General features: G+C 33.5%; 5 protein-coding genes across 5 annotated transcripts in view; 1 reads left to right on the top strand and 4 right to left on the bottom strand.

The window, feature by feature from the left end:
• The window catches only part of LOC125841061 (glycerophosphodiester phosphodiesterase GDPDL4), an 80396-nt gene that overhangs the window by 17171 nt on the left and 42625 nt on the right, over positions 1-20600 (top strand). The window lies entirely within an intron of this gene.
• Positions 316-4561, bottom strand: LOC125806843 (long-chain-alcohol O-fatty-acyltransferase-like). Its single transcript, XM_049486598.1, has 2 exons — positions 4515-4561; positions 316-1276 (listed from the first exon to the last, which is right to left on the bottom strand). The coding sequence occupies exon 2, from the start codon at positions 1106-1108 to the stop codon at positions 353-355; it is 756 nt and encodes a 251-aa protein (XP_049342555.1). The 5' UTR covers positions 1109-1276; positions 4515-4561; the 3' UTR covers positions 316-352.
• On the bottom strand, positions 3520-4631 carry LOC125806800 (probable long-chain-alcohol O-fatty-acyltransferase 5). The gene has a single exon (XM_049486555.1). The coding sequence runs from the start codon at positions 4629-4631 to the stop codon at positions 3579-3581; it is 1053 nt and encodes a 350-aa protein (XP_049342512.1). The 3' UTR covers positions 3520-3578.
• On the bottom strand, positions 5261-12388 carry LOC125841053 (fimbrin-1-like). The gene is made up of 15 exons (XM_049520060.1): positions 12168-12388; positions 11749-11861; positions 11469-11639; positions 11009-11247; positions 10736-10907; positions 10605-10643; positions 10353-10421; positions 10131-10247; positions 9621-9832; positions 8866-9021; positions 8540-8739; positions 7687-7844; positions 7504-7600; positions 6982-7073; positions 5261-6561 (listed from the first exon to the last, which is right to left on the bottom strand). The coding sequence occupies exons 2-15, from the start codon at positions 11830-11832 to the stop codon at positions 5638-5640; spliced, it is 2730 nt and encodes a 909-aa protein (XP_049376017.1). The 5' UTR covers positions 11833-11861; positions 12168-12388; the 3' UTR covers positions 5261-5637.
• LOC125806811 (polygalacturonase inhibitor-like) lies at positions 18186-19421 on the bottom strand. Its single transcript, XM_049486564.1, has one exon. It carries the CDS (start codon positions 19389-19391, stop codon positions 18405-18407), a length of 987 nt encoding a protein of 328 aa, XP_049342521.1. The 5' UTR covers positions 19392-19421; the 3' UTR covers positions 18186-18404.

The following is a 20600-nucleotide window of genomic DNA, read 5'->3' as shown; positions in this document are numbered from 1 at the left end:
TATCTAACGAACATAAAAATTATAATATAACAACAATGATATACTCCCTCCGTTTCACAAAGAATGACCTCATTTCCTTTTTAGTCAGTTTAAAAAAAAATGACCTCTTTCCTTTTTTGGTAACATTTTACTTTTAGTTTTTCACGTGGCATGTTTAAGACCACAAGATTAAGGGCAATTTTGTACATTTGACATAACTTTAATTTAGGACCACAAGATTCAAAAGTCTTCTTTAATTTCTTAAACTTCGTGCCAAGTCAAACCAGACCATTCTTTTTGAAACGGAGGGAGTATTACAATTATCCAAAATGAACAAATCAACTATTCTATTAATAACCAACAATTACAAATTTTATCTAAAATAACCAACAAATTGAACCATTTTATCTTTGATGAAGTCAAAGCAAAACCCAACTTCTTCAAGTACCCTTTCATCAGCACCATTCCTAATTATTGGTGGAAAAAAAAGCCCAAAAGCAGTAACCACCACAAACCCAACCGTTAACAGGCCCGAAACAAAGCCCGGTAACCGCCACACATCTTTCAAAGTCCTCTTAACACCAATCTCCACCATCACACAAAGCCCGTGTAACACAAAAAAGCCCGTCACTTCCCACGAAGGGCTCACACGATTAACGTAATAAAACAAAAGCTCATGCATTAAACCGGATACGACAAAAGTTGCCAGCATGGCAACACGTAGGGCCCACGTTCTCCCGACAACTTCTGACAATGCTGACCTCACAGGGTTATATATGGTGAGACGCAGTGTATTGGTTACGGTGAGGTTCCACCTATTTCCCCAAAAATCTTGAAGGGAAGTTGATAAATAAGGTTCATTTGATGGTGGCTCTAATTCTAACTCAAACCCCACTAAGATTATTTTAACAATATTGCTAGATAATGCTACAAGAATATCAATTGTGAGAAAAACCAAGAAACAATAACAAATCAAGATTAATTTAGGGTGGAGTTGACTTTTGTGATGAAAAGTCAACTCCAAGAAAATTGCAAAAAGGACAAATTCTAAACCTAGATTTAATGGGATTTTCTTGGTGGGGTTTTTGATAGGGGTATTTTGTTTGGATCTTAGAGGAAGGGAAGCCATAAAAATGAATATAGGAAGATTTGTTGCATTTTTTGAGGTGAAAGAAGAAAGAGGGCCTTGATTAAAAGCAAAAAGAAGGAGTTTGAAATTGGCAAGCCAAGTAATGAAAAAAGTGGTGAGTGCTATAAGAAATGAAGAAGAAAAGTAAAGTGGGAGGATTGTGAAGAGGTAAAAAATGGGTAGAAGTGAAATTAGCCTTGGAATACCTTTGGGGATTTTTGATGATATGAAATAGGAGTAACAAAGAGAGAGGATTATAGAGAGACAAATGTTAATTGATGACATTTTCTTCGACTTTGGTTATTTTTTGGATTTTCCCCCTCTCTTTATGATTTATAGCACTAACAAAAGGAGAGTGTGTGTGTTTTCTATTGATCTATTTTCACCTACCAAACTAGAGTACTTAGAAGTGAATTAAATAAGGACCACAAATGGGATATACATGTCACGCCAAAGAAAGCACAACTACAAATAATAATGTAGTTTTTTTTTTTGTGATATTCGTATTGGAGCTCGACTATTACAGATTGCGTTGCGTAGAACCCCATTCGAGGGAAAGCACTCCCTATAAAAAAATTTCCATACTCGGGACTCGAATTGAGACTTCTGGTTAAGAAAGAAACAGTCATATCTACTACACCACATTCTTTGATGATGATAATGTAGGGGTTGTTTGGCTTGAATTTCAAATTATGATGAGATTAATTATATTTGGATTAGTTATTCTGATATAATGATTGTTTGATTTGTTATATAAAAAATAATATACATTGTTTAATTTTTTTTGAATTATTTATTCATAAAAATACCCTTTAACCTTATTCAGTAGAAAAAGATTTGAGGATGTCATGATCTTTTTTGTCACTTTCATTATTTTATCTTGATCTATTATTCTATCGTAATATTGATTATTAATTCTAATATTATTTATCCTAAAGTTAATAACCAAACAAGAAATCAAATATTACTAATTTTTATTTCAAAAATATCTAGCCTAACATACTAAAAGATACATCATACCAATTTTTTTAAATCAATAAATGTTGCATTCATATAAACCATGAAGTACACTGAAAAGATTCATTAGAACATATAATTTGTTAGTCTATTAGGTTAAGTGTTTTTTTTTTGCATACCTAAGATAACCTCCATTTCAACTTGTTTATCTTTTGACTTGAAATTTTAGAACGTAAGTAAGACTTTTAAATCTTTTGGTCTTACATTAAAAAGACACCTAAACCTCTTAGTTATTACAATGACAAGTAATCTCCTTTTATGATCTATTGCACTAGCAAAAGGAGTGTGTGTGTGTTACTTTTTTATTGACTTCAAATTGATCTATTTTTACCTACCCAAACATAGTTGAAAGACTTAAAAGTGAATGAAATAAAGACCACAAAAGGGTTAAATCTTTGGTACCACACAAAAGCAATTAATAATGTAGTAGTATAATTCTAACACGACACTTCACCCCGTTATGGCTAGCCCACCAAACATCCAACAAAACTATTTCATTCAAAAAATACACTTTCAATCACACAATAAAATCCCTCACGTGAGATCTGAGTGGATAAAATTATATACGCATATCTTACTCATACCTTGTGGAGGTAGAAAAATTGTTTATGAATGACCCTTTGCTCAAGTATACCTATACAAATTAGTAATGAAAAGGAAAAACAACAATACAAAAAACAGGACAATTAATAAGGAAAGTTGTACAGAGTATTCAGAAAAGAAATATTAACAACAAAAAAATAATTTGATGACCAATACACAATAAATAACATAAGGTAACATATATCAAAGACAAGAAACTACACGAATAATAAGGCTAATGCTACAACAAATAATAGACTACCTACTACAACCAAAGCCTAATCATGTCGGAAAACAAGACAACACTCAACTATCTTCTAACAATTTTCCTCTAACTCGTGACCTCCATATATCCTCATATCTAAATTAAAGTCATATACTCAATAAGTTCAAGTTGCACTATGTCTTGTTTAATCACGTCTCTCCAATAGTTCTTCGGCATATATCTCTTCATATCCATTATATTCAACCTCTCACACCTCTTCATTGGGCCATCTGCACATCTCCTCTTCACATACCCAAACCATTTTAGTCTACTTCTCTCATCATGTTCACCACAAAAACAACTCCTTTCTTGTTTCGAATATTCTCATTCTTGATGTCATCTCTCCTAGTATGCTCACACATCTATCTCAATATCCTCATTCTCGCAACTTTAATTTTCTGAACATGAGAGATCTTGATTGATCAACATTCCACCTCATACAATAAAGTCAATTAATTTCCATTCTATAGAACTTAGTTCTTAGACGTAAGATAAAAGTTGAATATTAGTGTATCAAAAGACCAGGTCCTAAATTTACCAATAGTGTTTATATAATTCCAAAAGTGAAAAGTACAATTATCCAAATTGCACAAATCAACTTTTCTATTAGTAGCCAAAATTACAAATTTTATCAAAAATTACAAATTGAAGCATTTTATCTTTAAGGAAATCAAAGCAAAACCCAACTTCTTCAAGTATACTTTCATCTACACCACTCCTAATTATTGGTGGAAAAAAAAGCCCAAATGCAGTAACCACCACAAACCCAACAGTTAACAGGCCCGAAACAAGCCCAGGCAACTGCAACGTATCTTTCAAAGCCTTCTTTACTTCAATCTCCACCATTAAACAAAGCCCGTGCAACACAAAAAAGCCCGTTATTTCTCCGGAAGGTCTCACACCATTATTAACGTAGTAAAATATCAGCTCATGCATTAATCCCGAAACTAAAAAAGTTGCCAGCGAGGCACTATGTTGGGCCCACTTTCTACCAATCACATTCAACAACACTAACCTCACCGGATTATATACAGTGAAACGCAGCGTATGTGTTACGGTGAGGTTCCATCTTCGTCCCCAAAAATCCTGTAGCGAAGTTGAGAAATAAGGTTCATTCGATGGTGATTCAATTTCTATGTCTAAACACAGAAAATTCTTAACGACAAGAGAAGACAACGCAATTAGTATATCAATCATAAGGAAAATCATCACACTGTAGAAAATCAACACTAATTTTGGATGAATTTCATTTTTGTGATGAAGAATAATCTCCATGATTACAGCGAATATGACAAGTTGTACAGCTGAATTCATCGGGTTTTTTCTGTTTTGGTTCGGGGTAAAGGTAGTTCTGAGAGGTAGAGCGGCTATGGAAATGAAAACGGGGAGTGATATGATTTTCGGATTGGATGCATTGTTAATTAACGGACCTTGATCGAAAGCGAAGAGTACGAGCTTGAAGATGGCAAGCCATGTAATGGAGAAAGTGGTGATTACTGTGAGAAATGCAGAAGAAAAGTAAAGTGGGAGGATTGTGAAGAGGTAAAAAATGGGGAGAAGTGAAATTAGCCTTGGAATACCTTTTGGGATTTTGGCAGAGAAGAAATAGCAGTAAGAAAGAGAGGGAATTACAGAGAAACAAATATAATTTGAAGACATCTTTTTTTTTTAGATTAAAAAAAAAAAGAACTTTTAATTATATCACAAGTTTTAATATATTATAGGTCTACTTGGTAATGTCTTCTATTTATGGAACTTGAGAAATGATGTGAAAATGTGCATTATACGTAAGTTAATTGTGCAAAGTTTGTTTGTTTATTCATTCATATATTGTGAGTGAAATCTTGTTTTTTTTAAAGCAAACTAATCCCATAAGTTGTGCGGAAAACTAGTAAGAATTGAACATAATGAATCTTATCAGAATTTCAAAGTTAAACGTGTTTAAACAAGAATAGTATTAGAATGAATGGTCAAGTTCTCGTGTTACATCCCTCCCTTGAAAATTGACAAGGGATGGCTAAATATTACTTAAAAAACGTGTGAGACCACAAATTTTAAAAGTCTTAATCGCACGAAAGAAAACACGATTGGAAGTAATAATATATATATATATATATATATATATAGTACTACATTTGCACCCAAAAGAATTGAAAACGTTAACTTCATCATTCAAAAACTACACTAATATAAATAGTATGTTTACACTAAATCAAATGAAAAAATACATAGCATTTTTATTGTTCTTCCCTTCTCCATTATTATATCAGTGTTGCAACCTCAAAAAATAAAATAAAAATATGAATCACTGAGAATATTTTCAAAATATAAACCATACATCTAATGAATCAAATTCTACTTACATTCAGATGAGAAAAAAAAAACTACATAAAAGTAGCAGGAAACAAAATTGGAAATAGTACAGTTGATTCTTCCAGAGGTACTATCGTGCTGATTTGATAACATTGTGTACTTTTATCTATATTTGTATCTAAAAGCATTTCGCACCTGAGTATAATTCATCTAAAAACGCATGTATGTTCTCTTCGTTTATGTTCGTTCTTCTTGCTTTCTCCCCCTAGCTTATTATTTGTCCCTCGTAGCTGTAAAGACAAAAACGTTTAACTATTGTTCATTATCTGGTTTTGTACCTTCATTTTCAACTTCATGAGAAGAGGCTGTACTGTTGTTGTGTATCCTCAAGTAGTGAGGATGAGGGTGCATCTGATGGTATCTCTGCATTTTGAGACTGCATTGGAGATGCTAACGTATCAGATGGTGCATCGTCAGCAGCCAACTCCAGCTTTGACACTTCAGTAGTATCAGATGGTGCATCGCCAGTAACCAACTCCAATTTTGACCCTTCAGTAGTATCAGATGGTGCGTCCTCAGCAGCCAACTCCAATTTTGACACTTCAGTAGTATCAGATGGGGTGTTGTCAGCAGCCAACTCCAATTTTGACCCTTCAGTAGCATCAGATGGTGCGTCCTCAGCAGCCAACTCCACTTTTGACACTTCAGTAGTATCAGATGGGGTGTTGTCAGCAGCCAACTCCAATTTTGACCCTTCAGTAGCATCAGATGGTGCGTCCTCAGCAGCCAACTCCACTTTTGACACTTCAGTAGTATCAGATGGTGCGTTGTCAACAGCCAACTCCACTTTTGACACTTCAGCAGTATCAGATGGTGCATCATCAGCAGCCAACTTCAACTTTGAAACTTCAGTAGCATCAAATGGTGCATCGTCAGCAGCCAACTTCAACTTTGACACTTCAGGAGTATCAGATGGTGCATAGTCAGCAGCCAACTCCAACTTTGACACTTCAGCAATAAGTGGGGTTTCATCATCTCCGTTTACAGATGGTGCTGGAGATGCATCAGGAGTAGCCGATGATGCTCCACTAATTGAAGGTGCAGGGGATGCATCAGGTGAAGCAGCGGTATAGGGGGACATAGAGCCATTCATAGATCTTGCAGGTGATGCATCAGATGCAACAGTACTCGCAGGAGACTCTATATCGTCCGCTGTCTGCTGAAGGCTCCAGTACATGATACTGGCAGTGAGAGTGAGGATCATCTTTTGGTTAACCTGTCCACACGTGACCCCAAGAAGGATAGTGTCATAATCAGGTCTCAGGAATACATCTTTGCACAGAAAAGAATACATGATGAAGCAGACGCAGGCATACTTTCTCTGTATTGCAAGTGGACAGAGATTAGTCTGTTTTTTACCCCACCCACCCCATCAAAAGGATCAATAGTGTTCCCATTTACCCTCCATCCAGCGTGACTCGTACCTTCAACCTACCAGTTGATGGTGGAGATGCTCAACCACTAGAGCTAGTCTCACTTGTCAAATAGTCTGTTTTAAACATGTCTTAAAAGTCCTAGAAGGTTTTAAATTCTTTTTACCTTGGAAAGTTTGTGTTGTATCTATCTGGTTCTTGTTAAGCCTACTATAATGGATACAGGAACTAGTAGGAGCAATTCAACATGACAGCATACTCACCTCCATGATATCCTCAGGCAACAGAAAGATAGAACACCCAAGTTTCCGTGCAACACTGATGATATAAGTAGCATTCAACTTCTTTTCCTCATCTGTCACGGAACAAAAGAAATTTCAGTTTGGAGCACTTCATCCCATAAGATGACAATAAGTAGAATGAAAAATCAGAATGTGTAAAACCCTGTCGTACTATGACCCTTTTGAGAAACTTGATATTCTTTTGGATGATGTTAGATAGAAGACCGCAAGCATTAAAAGCCTAGAAAGTAAGTTGCACCCTCTAGAAATTCAAATTCCTCAATCCATATTTTTAACACTAAGGAAGAGTTAAAAGCTAGTTGTTCACGCTAGAAAGCTGAATTCAATATTGCAAGTGCAAGTTGACATTCTTGATTGTGTAAGTGAAAGAGAAGCCTGCGGCAGTTAAGTAACGGAGAGTGACTGGGAAATGACCTTCCTCCATGCCCCAAGAAGAGAAAAAAAGACTAGAAAAATTAAATTTTGCACGAATGAACTCCATACCACTTTCACCCTTGGTGACAAGATTCCAATTAACAACCCTTGGCTCCACAGCACTGAGAAGCTCGAGAAAGAATAATCCATTTGAAAGGCTCTTATCCTAAACAAAAAACACTAATTGTAAGTTAAAATCACATAGACAAAGTTGAAATTACGCCAATTGAACAGGAACTGGTGATACTTCACCTTAAAACTCTCCATTTTAGATGTTCTTCCAGTGTTTTTAACTTTTTTGTTTGCCCAAGCGAGAATATCAGCATCCGTAATCTCCTTCCCTCGGAAACGTGATCTCAAGTTCTTCAAAAGCTGAAGCATATTAAACCTCATCAACTGCCACAGGAAAGCTGGAAAAGAATGTATATATGAATACATAAGTGATGTGCTAAGAAGCACTAATTACAAGGCTTGCATATGTCGTAAAGCATATCATTCAAAGAAGCAAAACTAAGGTATTTAGTTGCATAAAGCAACATAATCACATAAAAGAAAACACAAAATCAAAAAGTTCACTGCTGAGGATGCATAATAACAGATCATCAGTAAGGAGGGGCTCACGTATTAGGCAAGACTGCTAAACCATGATTTATGATGATTCAATATGTGCAACCACATTTACAAGTTTTGAGAATAATACAACTAAAATTCCGCATCCGTTAAAATTATAATCCAATTTTCGAGACTACTCATTTACAGGGTCCTGGAAGATTTCTTTACTTTTAGCACCACCATAACTGGACACATCTTACTATGTAAGAAAAATGTTGCGTCTTAGCTTGCTAGCTTACTGAAGATGAATCATTATACACATCACACTGAGAATGATTATAGTAGGAAAACAACCCAAAAGTTCCTTGATGGAATCATTTATAATACACAATACCATCAATAAGCTTGAATAAAGTAATAGCCCAATTGTATTAATCATAGAATCTTGGCCGCTCATAAAGCTTGGAAGTGATTACATTCACACATAGACAAGAAGAGAAATAAGCCTCACTTTTCACATGTGAAACAAACAAAATAGATTCTGAGACATTACCAAGTATAAGCTTCTTATTCCCTTGGACAAAATCATTTCCTCCCACATTTACAAGGGAAAGCTTCAACTGCTTCCCAATCTTGACAACTTGGTTGCAGTTTTCAACTTTCCTAAACGGCATTTTTATTGGAGGTTTGGTTGCGTGCTTCCAATTAACAGATCCGGGAGAAACCTTGTCCAACACCTCCAGAAGTACCCATCTACAAAAATAAATGGTAAAGTTGAGGCAGAGCTAAATTCTACCTACAAATTCCAGTTACACCTTTTACTAGCAGGTGTCCGTTTTCATATCTGGAGTGATCCATGTAACAAGGCCAATCACTTACCCATTTCTTACATCTTCAAACAAATTATTGACATAAGAGTTTATCCCAAGACTATTAATCCATAATCGAAAGCATCTCTCCTCTCTGGAAATTAGCTCGTCATCTGTCATCATCTCTGCAAAGGATACCTTCTTGCTGTCTGTAGACAACCCACTCCTGAAAAAGAAACCCATTTCTCAAAAATGGCCATCTGCTTCAACTAAAAAACTAGCATCACCCTCTCCTTTAGCGACTCAAACCAAAACCAAAATAATATAACAAGAAAACTGAAAACGCAGAGATCAGCCTGATTCATACTTAGAATGACAACAGAAGGCTCCAGAACTTCATTAAATGTTAAGGGCAGATGGTGACTTTTGTAGGCACATTGCTTTTAGAATCTAAGTGGAGCATCAATCAGGAATATTTGCAAAATAGATATCTCAAGCAATGAAAGAAAAGAGAGGAAAATGTAGCCGTGCATGCACAACAAATACATGATTGGATTATACAGTGGTTATAATGTTCCTCAAAAATAATGTGATTACCCCTCTTGTGCTTCTATGATTATGTTTTGAGCACAACAACAAAAGGAGCTACAAAAGATTAAAAAAAAGTGTAGCCATGTTAGGGTCCTACGTCTACTGGAATATTTGTGCAACAAAAGCAAGATATAAATTGGCTTAACCTTCAACTATATCCTACTTATCATACCGCGGACAACCACAACAGGAGCCAGAAAAGATAAAAAGAGAGAAGCTATGTTAGTTTCCTACCTCTGATGGAATATTTGTGCAACAAAAGCAAGATTTAAATTGGATGAGCCTTCAACTATGTCCTTAGGATCTAGGTATCTTTTGCAATCCATTTTCTCTGCATGCTCAAGAACTAAGTTAGCTCTCTCAGTGGGATCCTTGACATCCAAGGTTGCTGGGCTGCAATGCTCTGGTGCAAGTACATTAAGCAGGTAAGCATAGGCTTCCCCATCCTACAGGAAAGAGCATAAATATGTGATTGCCAAGAGGCCAATATGCTTTAAAATCCAAATGGGTCAACATTAGTTAAGGTGCATAGCTTAGATATTACACCACATTATTTGTCATGTTATACCCTGACCTGGATTGGAATGTGTTTTGCATCTTCATTTCTATGATTAACTTTCTAAGGAACTTAATAAAGGAACTTCTATTTTATTTTGACAAGGTAAATAAAGTGAATTCCTTTACAGGGAACTTTTTAACTAATTGATATTGGGAGGTCAGGGAGAAGAAAAAGAATATTTATACCTTCAAGTCAGAAGAAAAATTTGCCACAGTTTTCTTGTAACCGGCTTTCTTGAGATGAAAATTCATCCATTTTAGTAAGAGTTTTTCTGGAGCTAATCCCATGAGCTCCTCAACATCCTGAACAAGTTAACAATAATCAGATATTTACTTGTATAGTTCGTAGATATGCACATGGATTGGAAATAAAACTAGAGCCGCTTTGGACAAGAGAGATTAAATTACATTGCTGTCTTCCACAAGTTCCACGAGCTGAGGGGTCTTCCGGAGGTTGAGATCTGCCAATAGTTGTATCTTCAGATACCACAATCGGCAAGAAACAGGAGAGGAGAGAGCCAGAAAAAAAGTCAGTATAATCAACACAAATCTCAAGTGCTATGCAATTAACCAAACATAATCTGCCATAACTGTCGTGCCCTTTTATCCCTCCATAAAAGCTAGGCAGAGAACACAAAGAAATATAAATCAGGAGCTAACCTTTATGATTTGAGAAATCAACCCAAGTACTAGGTGAGGCTGCAAAGATATAGGGAAAAAATAATAATTAAAACACACAACTCAGAGGTACATTGAGGTAATGCAAATGAAGAAGACAAGATTCAACTCACTCGTCCTTCAACCAGGTCTTGAGTGCCAATATTGACAACAGTACATCCAATAGCCTTTGCAGAATTGAGGCAAAGGGTGTGATTCTCATTTCTCTCCCATGGGTTAATTACTCGTTTCATGTTAATAGCCCGTTCGTCTATGGTGCCAGGTACAGCTACGTTGATCAGCTTACTAATGAATCACAGAAAGAAAAGTACAATGAGCCAACAGAAACTTTCGTCATAGATTCACACATAATTTGGAGCATCACAAATTAGATTAAGTTTAAATACCATAAAAGAACTCCATCCTTTGCCAAATCAAACAAAGCATTTGAAGCTGGATCTATTGGAAGAAATTGCTTTAGGAATGGATCATCTCTTAGATAGCTGTTTATATGAGCAACATAAGATGATTTCTCTGATTCACTGATCGTGTGAAGAAGTGTAGTTGTGGAAGCCTTCAGGAATGAGGACGAACTTTTAGAACTGCCTACTTTTGGGGCAGCTAGAGCTTGTAGATTCAAGTATGTCTGTCGAACACAAGTAATTGACCATAATGTCACTAAACTGAAATTCAGAATAATGAGGTGAAAGTAAAGCAAATTCCACTTTCTAGTTAATCAGCTAGAACCCCTGAAAACTTTGTTTAACTACTAGACTAATCTACATTGTTCATTTCCATTCAGTCAACAGCAATGAGTAAACAAACCAGATGAACTCACTAATACAAATAACTAGATTAAATACTCACTTTAAGGAAGCTTTCGAAATCAATCTCATCATTCACATCTGAACCCGATTCAGCCAAGATATTCCGGATCTCTTCCTCATTAAACATCTCATTGAAAGCCTTTAATTTCGCCATCAAAGGCGGTAAGTCTCCAATTGTAACTTTACCATTTTGACTCTTAACTGAAATGAACTACGGAACCCAAAAAACAAACAAACCAACAGATTATCAACATCCACATTCAAAAAACAATACATCAATCAAATCCAACAAGCAGAGAGAAAAGGAGTCGAAATCATACTTTCGATTTGAGGGTTCGAAGCTCCACCTGAGTGAATTGACTGTGCAGCCATTGATCAGAAACAATAACACCAACAAAAGACATCTCCCTTTCCCCTGCGATTCCCAATAATGCTGCAATAACACAAAAAGATCAAACCCCATTGAAAAAACTTCCACTTAGATTCAACAGAAACCTACAAAACTCAATAAAACCCAGAATTTCAGCAACCCCACAAAAAACTAAACACACCCAGTCAACACTAATGGGTAAATCCAAAATGGGCAAGCAAAACAAACTGTTTTATACTTCATGCAAAGCAGAGACGTCAAGTCAATGAATCTCCAATTACCCATTACTCAACATACAAAATTATCATTCCCATTCCAAACATCAAACTGAACAACCATATGATTGACTATAAGCCATTAACAAGTTACCTTACTAAAAAAAACCAAAGATTTGCTTAAACCAACTTCGTTTTCTTGTTAATTTCAAGCTTTTGACTGTTTTTGTCAATGATAGAAAACTCTTCAACAGAGAGAGATGGGTGTTTGCTTCGATTTGGAGCAAAAACAGAGGAGGAAGAGAGAGAGAAGGAGAAGATTTGGGCAGTGGACACGCAAAGACTATGAAGAGATGAAGCCAGTTAAGGTAATGGAGGCCCACTTTGATAATGTGGGGTAAAATAAATGTTATTAGCTTCTTCTACATTCAACAACTCATCTTTTAATTTTACACCTAAGCATTAACTCCGCCCTACTCCGTTTGTCTCAATTTATGTGATATCGTTGAAATTTTGACAATCAAATAATTTAAACTTAACCGTAGATATGAATGTGGGTGTGAAATCTACAAAATATTGACAGTTAAATAACTTAAGTTTGACCGTAAATATGAATATGAATATGAATATGAAATCTTCAAAATATTTAGTGAATTTAGATATATGAAATAATAATTACGGTCAAGTTAAACTTATTTAAATATCAAAATATAAAAATATCATATAAATTGAATCAAATACAAGTATTTTTACAAAACTACATGTCAATTTTATATTATTGAAGTGAGGTTTTGGTATTTGGTTTGGTTTTAATAATTTAATAATCGATAAAAAAGAAGAAGATATTGAACACTAAATTTTTGAAGTTTAATTCCGTTTGATAAGTTTAAATTTTGGTGTAGTAATTTTTTAATTTGATTGGATAATTTAATTTTCGGCGATTTATGTACATATCTAAATACAAGGGTTTCAACTTTTTCCCTTTTGATAAAAAAAATGATTATAAAATTAAATTAACTTACCAATCATCTTTGCTTAGTTTACTAGTAGATTTATTGATATTAACAGATAATTTCTTTTTTTTTTATAAACTAAAGTACTTATTTATTTGAACCATCTATCCATAAATGGACGAATTATACTTGTCATTATGTGAAATGCTTTATGAGTTAAGTCAATTATTAAAGTAATCAAAGCGCTAGTTATTGTATATGTGAATGATTAATTCAATTTCGATATTTTAAATACACAATTTATTTTATTATATTCTTTAAAAAAAATTAACATTTGATCTCTAATACATCACTTTATCTAATTTATTGATCAAATACATCACTTTACGTTATGTATAGAGACGTATGTAATTTAAAAAAATTATGAAAATCCCACTCTCTCCTAATATATGATGATCTTAAATTACAAAGTAATAGTGGTTGTGGGTGGATTTAGAAAGGTAAATCATGACAATTTTTTTTCTAATATGAGACAATATGTTAACGTATACGTAAATTTTGGAAAAGTAGTATTCCTTTCATTTGTTATACTTATTATTATTGGAAAAGACAAATCATGTCATTTATTCCCCACAAATTTTGATCATATCTCATTATGAACAATAAATACAATATAATTTGTGTTCTCTCTTTAAATAACTAAACTGGAAAAATAAAAAGTTAATGTAGTTTGACGTAAATATGAGTAAGTCTTTATATGTTTAGTTTTTTACGATGTATTTTAATGATCAATGAAGTAAAATAAAGAAAAGTAAAAATTCATATTTCGATAAAGATAAAATTACTAGTGCTTCTTTTATTTATTTATCTAATTTTTAATGAACAAAATTACTCGATATACATAATAATTTTCTGAAAATTAATTAAAACACATATATTCAAATACTATGATTGTAAAAAAGAATTAAAGTAAATTGCCTATATGTTTTTGGGAATTTAGTGTTGATGGCACGTTTTAATATTGTGAATTTAAATTAATTGACTAAATTAAAAGCCACTATATATAGGTTATTCTAGTTCTAGTTTTTAGCAATAAAGTTGAGGACGGCAACTACAAAGCGTTGGCTCCTCTAAAGTTGGAAATTGGGAAAAAGTGAAAGAGAAAGAATAAAATAAAATGAAATAAAAAACAAAAAGAGGAGAGCCATAATTATTTAATTATAAAATTTATATATTATAATAAAGAATTGAAATTGTCTTTTTCTTTGACTATCGGCCACCGACCGCCGACCTCTAGCACTATCACCCCGGCGTTTTGCAATCATTTTTTTTTTTTTCGTTTTATCGAGCGTAATTTCATAAGTGGAATTTGATAATACTAACGTATATGTAGTTTTATTGGTGCTTTATGAAAGTAGGAAAGACGATTTCAATGGAGTTTTAGCTCTATATATATATATATATATTAGTTAATTAGTTAACATAGTTATAGTTTGAATTAATTATCGCTCGCAATCTCTTTTTAGTTATAATTACGTGCACATCTCTCCTCTCTTCCACTTATACAAATCTAAATTATACATATGCATTATATGACAGATATACAAATACAATTCGTCTTTCTCCACTCTCCGCCCTCTCTCGCTCGCCTCTCTACTCTCTCTCTTAATCTCGCTCGCATTTCTCCTCCCTTTCCTAATCTCGCTCGTCATATATACAAATACATATGTATACCAGTTACATATATACAATTATTTGACATATATACATATACAATTTGATTGATATACAAATACAATTCACCTCTTTCCACTCTTTGCCCTCTCTCGCTCACCTTTCTCCTCCTTCTCCCAAGCTCACTCGCCTCTCTCCTCCTTCTCCCCAATTTCACTTGCCTCTCTCCTCCCTCTAACATGTAGCTACGAATCATTATTTGCAAATTATAGCTATGGAGCCTAATTAAGTTATTTTTAGTGGTTATTTGCGAAATTTCCTCTAACAACAAAGAATATGATAATCGAAGTAAATGAAATAACATGTAATACTAAAATTGAAAATAAAATATTAAAAAGTTAATAGTGATAAGGAAAATTAAACAATGTTATACTACTCTACTAATCTTCAATCATAACTTTAAAATGATTTATTAGCTCACAATTTTTTATAATTTATTGGTCCATCAAACATTGGTACATAAGTTAAAGTAAATATTTATCACATGCTATTTAGGGTGGGGTAGGTGGTGTGCGTAGAAAAGTGAAATTATTACAATTCATTCCTAAAATGACAATAAATTACAATATGCCAATTTTTATTTTATTCTTGGTTCTATCAATTATTATAGAGTTTTTATTTTCCTTCTAATTCCTAATTCTTTTTATTCTAATATATATCAAATCATAGAATCTCTAAGTAGGCGTTTGGCCATGCGATACTATATCACGATATGGTATCGTGAGATGGAATCAGTGTTTGGACATGCGATTTTACGTTGATTCCATCTCATGAGATGTGATTCCATATTCTTCAAAAATCATGATACAGAATTATATGGTAATTTCATATCATGATTTGAGATATTTTAATACAAAAATTGATCTACAAGTTTATATTTTGTTAAAACAACCCCACATTTATATCTACTAAGTACTAACCATTTATTTTATATGTAAATACAATTTATAATCACATCATTACTTTTTAAAATTTATTATTCTCACCAACATATAATCATTTTTAACTCACACCAACCGATTGTTAAAGTGATGAAATATTTATGGTCTATGAGCATGAAAATATAGTTGCGGATGATATTGACCAACAAATGGCTCAAAGTAACAATGTTGGTTCGTCTTCTCGGTCACATGATCAAGAAATGCAAGTTCAACGTGAGGAAATTGTTTGTACTATATGGGAGGATTATATTAAAGACTAGTACACTACAATTTATATTCAATTTTTTTATTAAATTAAAGTTAGATGAAACAATTTCTTAAGTGGAGAACAAATAGTTTTGTAATAATTTATTATGCGATTTTATAATTTCTTGTTTATTTGATAAGATTGAATAAATAATTGGAGTTATTTTAATAGTTTTACAACTTATGGGATTTTTATGTTTATGAGAAAATATACAACACAAAAATTTAATATCGCATGTCCAAACAAAACTTCAATTCCATATCATGTTACCATATCGCATGGCCAAACGGGCCCTAAATATATGCGCTAAGGAGCTATATTTCTCAAACGAAAGATAAACTTGTTGATTGTTTTTTGTTAGAATCTAGGGGTGTGCATTCGGTTTTTCGGTTTGGTTTTACACTATTCGGTTTGGATTTTCGGTTTTTGGTTTTGTAAAAGTGTAACCGAATCCGATCCAAAATAAATTTGGTTTGGTTTGGTTTTCCTCTATTTGGTTCAGCTTTTTTCGGTTTGATTATTCGGTTATGTCAATAATTAATAACATATATAACCAAAGTAATAATATTTAATCCCTTAAATATTCTTTCTAATATAAATCATAAGTAAAACTTAAAACACAATACTTATAAGTATAACTATTATAGATGTAATTCAAACATAAAATATAAACGTAATCATCATGAAAGACAATAACCAAAAAGGGACACAAGTGGTTAACTCCAACTTAATTCTAAACCTAAACATTATATATATAATTCAGTTTCTTTCGGTTTTTATTTTTTAAAATCCGAAACCAAACCAAAAAACCAAACAAAGTAATTTATTAATCCAAAACCAATCCGAAAAACCAAAAAACCAATCCAAATAAAAATTCGGTTTGATTTGGTTTGATTATTCAGTTTAATCCGAATAGTGCACACCCCTAATCACATTAAATATATTGTAGCTATTTTCGTACTAGACTTTTCTTTTTCTTTAATGGGCCGACCGAAATTGGCCTAACACTAGTACACAATAACTATAGGTTATAAATCGTCAACTTGGCATTTGGTCTTAAATGCATTTTTTCATTTTTCATATACAATGACAAAAATGATACTTTATATTTGTAAAAATAAATCAATATGTATTGTCAAAAAATAATAGAAGATAAAATTGCTTGAAAATTCGACGGTGTAAGTTTTATTTATGTGCTTCAATGTTGTTAATTAGGAGAGATATATTCATGTAGTCATTTTATAAGATGTCTTTTTCTTTTTTACATGGACAAGATCTAAAAAGTCATTTCGATTCGATTTGTAAATGATCATACGAGATCATTTCTACGTAAATGAAACTATGGTATTATTGAAAGCTCGAATAAGTTGAATGGGCCATAACTTGTTTGTAACAATGTTACTAATCGACGTTTAATAAGTTAAGCCCAAACAACAAAACTTGTGTCCCACTTCATTTGGAATGTTTTCTCAATTATATCAATCATAAATTTAATGACACAAAGTTGTAGTTGCATATCATTACTTTGTTTTGTAATGACATTCTCCGTGACAATTTGCTATTGTATACCTTTTGATCATGAATATCTGAATTGGTTGTTTGTCATTCAAGCACATAAGTTGTGCTCAACTTTCTCCGCATTTTGAACAGTGCAAGAGATCCAACCACAACAACCAGATAAATATGATTTAAATTATGGGATGATAGGTCAGGCTTTCCTAGAATAGTAAAATTGTTGAGGCTGCATTTGATGTTAGTTATTGTTCAAGTGTTAGGATTGGTAACTCTAATATAAACTACCTGGGTATTGATTTCGAGCTCTAGAGCTTACTAACATCGATAAAGATCAATGTAAGTTGTGAAAATAATTTCTCAATGAAGAACCAGTTCCTTCATCTTATCTTGCTACTGCTCCACAGTGTGCGAGCAAGGGCGAATTTAGGTCATGAGGATTTCCTGAAACTCAGTAACTTTAGCACAGATTCTGTATTTGTATTGAAAAATTCATCAACTTTAGCACGAACTTTGTATTCAGAACTCCTCAAATGAAAACAAAAAACACGACCATACTGAAATGCATCTCAATTTGCACCATCTATTAGCCTTTGGTTCAACTCTGTTTATATGCACTCTTGTTTTATAATTATATATACACTTTTGACTTTATCTCACTTGACTCTTGCAAGATTCAAAATTGACTAAGTTCAAAGTTTGCAAGTATATGCCCAATTTAATTTGCTTTCAAATATTGCAACTTGACAAAAGAAAAGATAAGAAATGAATCAAGGGTAGTAATATTGATCAACAACATAATCCATGAAATTTCATTAGTGAAATCCAGAGAGGACATAATTTATCCCCTACTTTTATTGATAGAAAAACTATATTCAATAGACCCTCGACACACATATTACAAGGATACAAAGCTAATTAAGCAACAAATACAAATACACACTGAAGGCTAGCTTCATGCGTCTCCCACAACATTCGGCTATCCAAATCCCCGACCTCCATATCTACTTACAGTCCGGCAAGGGAGAGCCACAGAGGCATTTGTTATGCAAATAAGAGTAAACATCAAAGCTCTGCAACGTTCCACCTTGTGGAATCTGTCCACAAAGTCTATTATAACTTACATTGAAAGACTGTAACGGTACATCTTTCAATCCTTGTGGTAAGCTACCGAAAATTCGATTATGATTCAAATCCAATGATATCAAGCTCTCAGCAAACTCCGATTTCGAAATATCAAACTCCAATGAATTCCTCGATAAATCAATTATCTGACTCGTCTTATTCTTCCCAAACAAAAACGAAACATCTCCTTCAAGCTTATTCCTGGAGAAATCAAGCCTGGAAAAATTCAAATCACCTAAAGAAGTCGGCACTTTTCCGGTCAAGCTGTTATGTGAAAGGTACAGATCTGGTATGTTTGGTCCTATAAATCTCCCAAACGATTCCGGTATTGTTCCGGTGAGTTTGTTACGATCTAACTGAATCGCTAACAAATTCGGAAGCTGAGAGAGCGAAGAAGGGATTGTTCCGGTTAATTGATTGTAATTCAACTCGAGCAATGTCAAATTCTTCAGCTGACTAAGGAATTCAGGGATTGGACCTGTAAGATTAGTGAAGCTGAGCCTTAACATTTTGAGATTTGTGAGCTTAGCAATTGCAGGTTGAATTGTTCCGGTGAGATTGGTGATATGATGGAATTGCAATGTCTCGAGATACGGAAGGTCTCCTACGGCCGCCGGAATTTGACCGGAGATATTGGCTTGGAAGACAGTGAGAGCATTTATCCGGTTGGTTTTCCGGTCACATTTTACGACGTACCAGTAACAACAATCTGTGTTTGGATCCCATGAAGCTAAATGGTAAGGATTGCCCAAATCTTCCTTTATCTGTAAAAGGACTTTTTTGTCTTTTGGATTGCATCTTACTGATAGTGAAGGAGAAGCAAAGCAAAGAAAAATAACTACAAGAAGTGACAAGTTCATATTCATTTTTTTTTGTTTATGAACAATCTTATATTATCAACTCATTGGTATTTATAATAAAACAAAGAAAAAAAGTCATATTTTAGCACTATGGATTTTTGGTCAAGAAAAACTGCTTCACTCACATCACACGGTGTGTATACAGTTGTGACAACAATATATAAAATGCGTTGACTTTTGAAATTCAAACTTCAAAGAAAAAGATCTTGAATGAAATTTCATTCATTTAATAATGCTCTAGGGTTATTCTTATAGATATTTTGATTAATTTGATGATGAAATAAAATAATTTTATACGGAAAAGGTTTATAAATTCTTATTATTTTAGTAAGAATATATTTTTATCTCAATAAGCCGATGAAAAATGAATAGAAAATTATTTGCGTAGTCAAAATTGCACAATAAAAAAGATTTTTTGTTTATATTTTGATTGATTTAAGATGACACCTTCGCTGCGTAAGGCCTGTCTGGATGCCACCACCAAAAACTCATATATGGATCATCTATGACGCCATATCTGGAAAGGAAAAAGTAAGCAGAACATTCGCATTAACGTTACTTGAGATTTTTTTTTATTGGTTTCCCACCCGATGTTCGGATATCGGAGCCCACATTAGAGCTCCCGACTAAATCTGGATCGCACACTGCAGGACCCATTCGGGGATGGCGCTCCCAACAAGATTTTCTCCATACTCAGGGCTCGAACGTTACTTGAGATACTTCATGTATTTCTTTACAAGTGCAAAAGAAAATATTTTTATTTCTATTCAAAAACAATATGACTTTTTATTTGAGGATACTTCATATATTGTTGAGGTTGTTGGACCTATTTATCATCTTGGTCATATTAAAGATGGATTTTAGCAACTAAATAACTTAGGATCAAGGTTAAAGTCCAATATTCACGTTTATTTTGGATACTAATTTAGTGTACGTGTGTGACCCGTGTATATTAATTTAGAAGATGATGAAATGATCATGCCTTATTTGTACAACCATGTATTGTTGCACCTTTCCATTCATTCTCCAGCTATCTTTTGATCAAAGGAAGGAAGAAAAGTTTAAGTACAAATTAAATGTCTAATAATAGGTATACATATTCATCGGCTACTCAATAATTTTAGAAAAGAAACGTCAATAGTTAACATATTCAATAGATAAATGGGTAAACATATATCAGTCTAAGATCTAAAACATGTAATAATTTATATATAT

Source organism: Solanum verrucosum, unplaced genomic scaffold (genome assembly GCF_900185275.1).
Source record: "Solanum verrucosum unplaced genomic scaffold, falcon-dt-bn FXZP01000277.1, whole genome shotgun sequence".
NCBI classification, from domain to species: domain Eukaryota; kingdom Viridiplantae; phylum Streptophyta; class Magnoliopsida; order Solanales; family Solanaceae; genus Solanum; species Solanum verrucosum.
The sequence above is the reverse complement of the archived record's forward strand: the minus strand, read 5'-3'. Positions and strand labels throughout refer to the sequence as shown.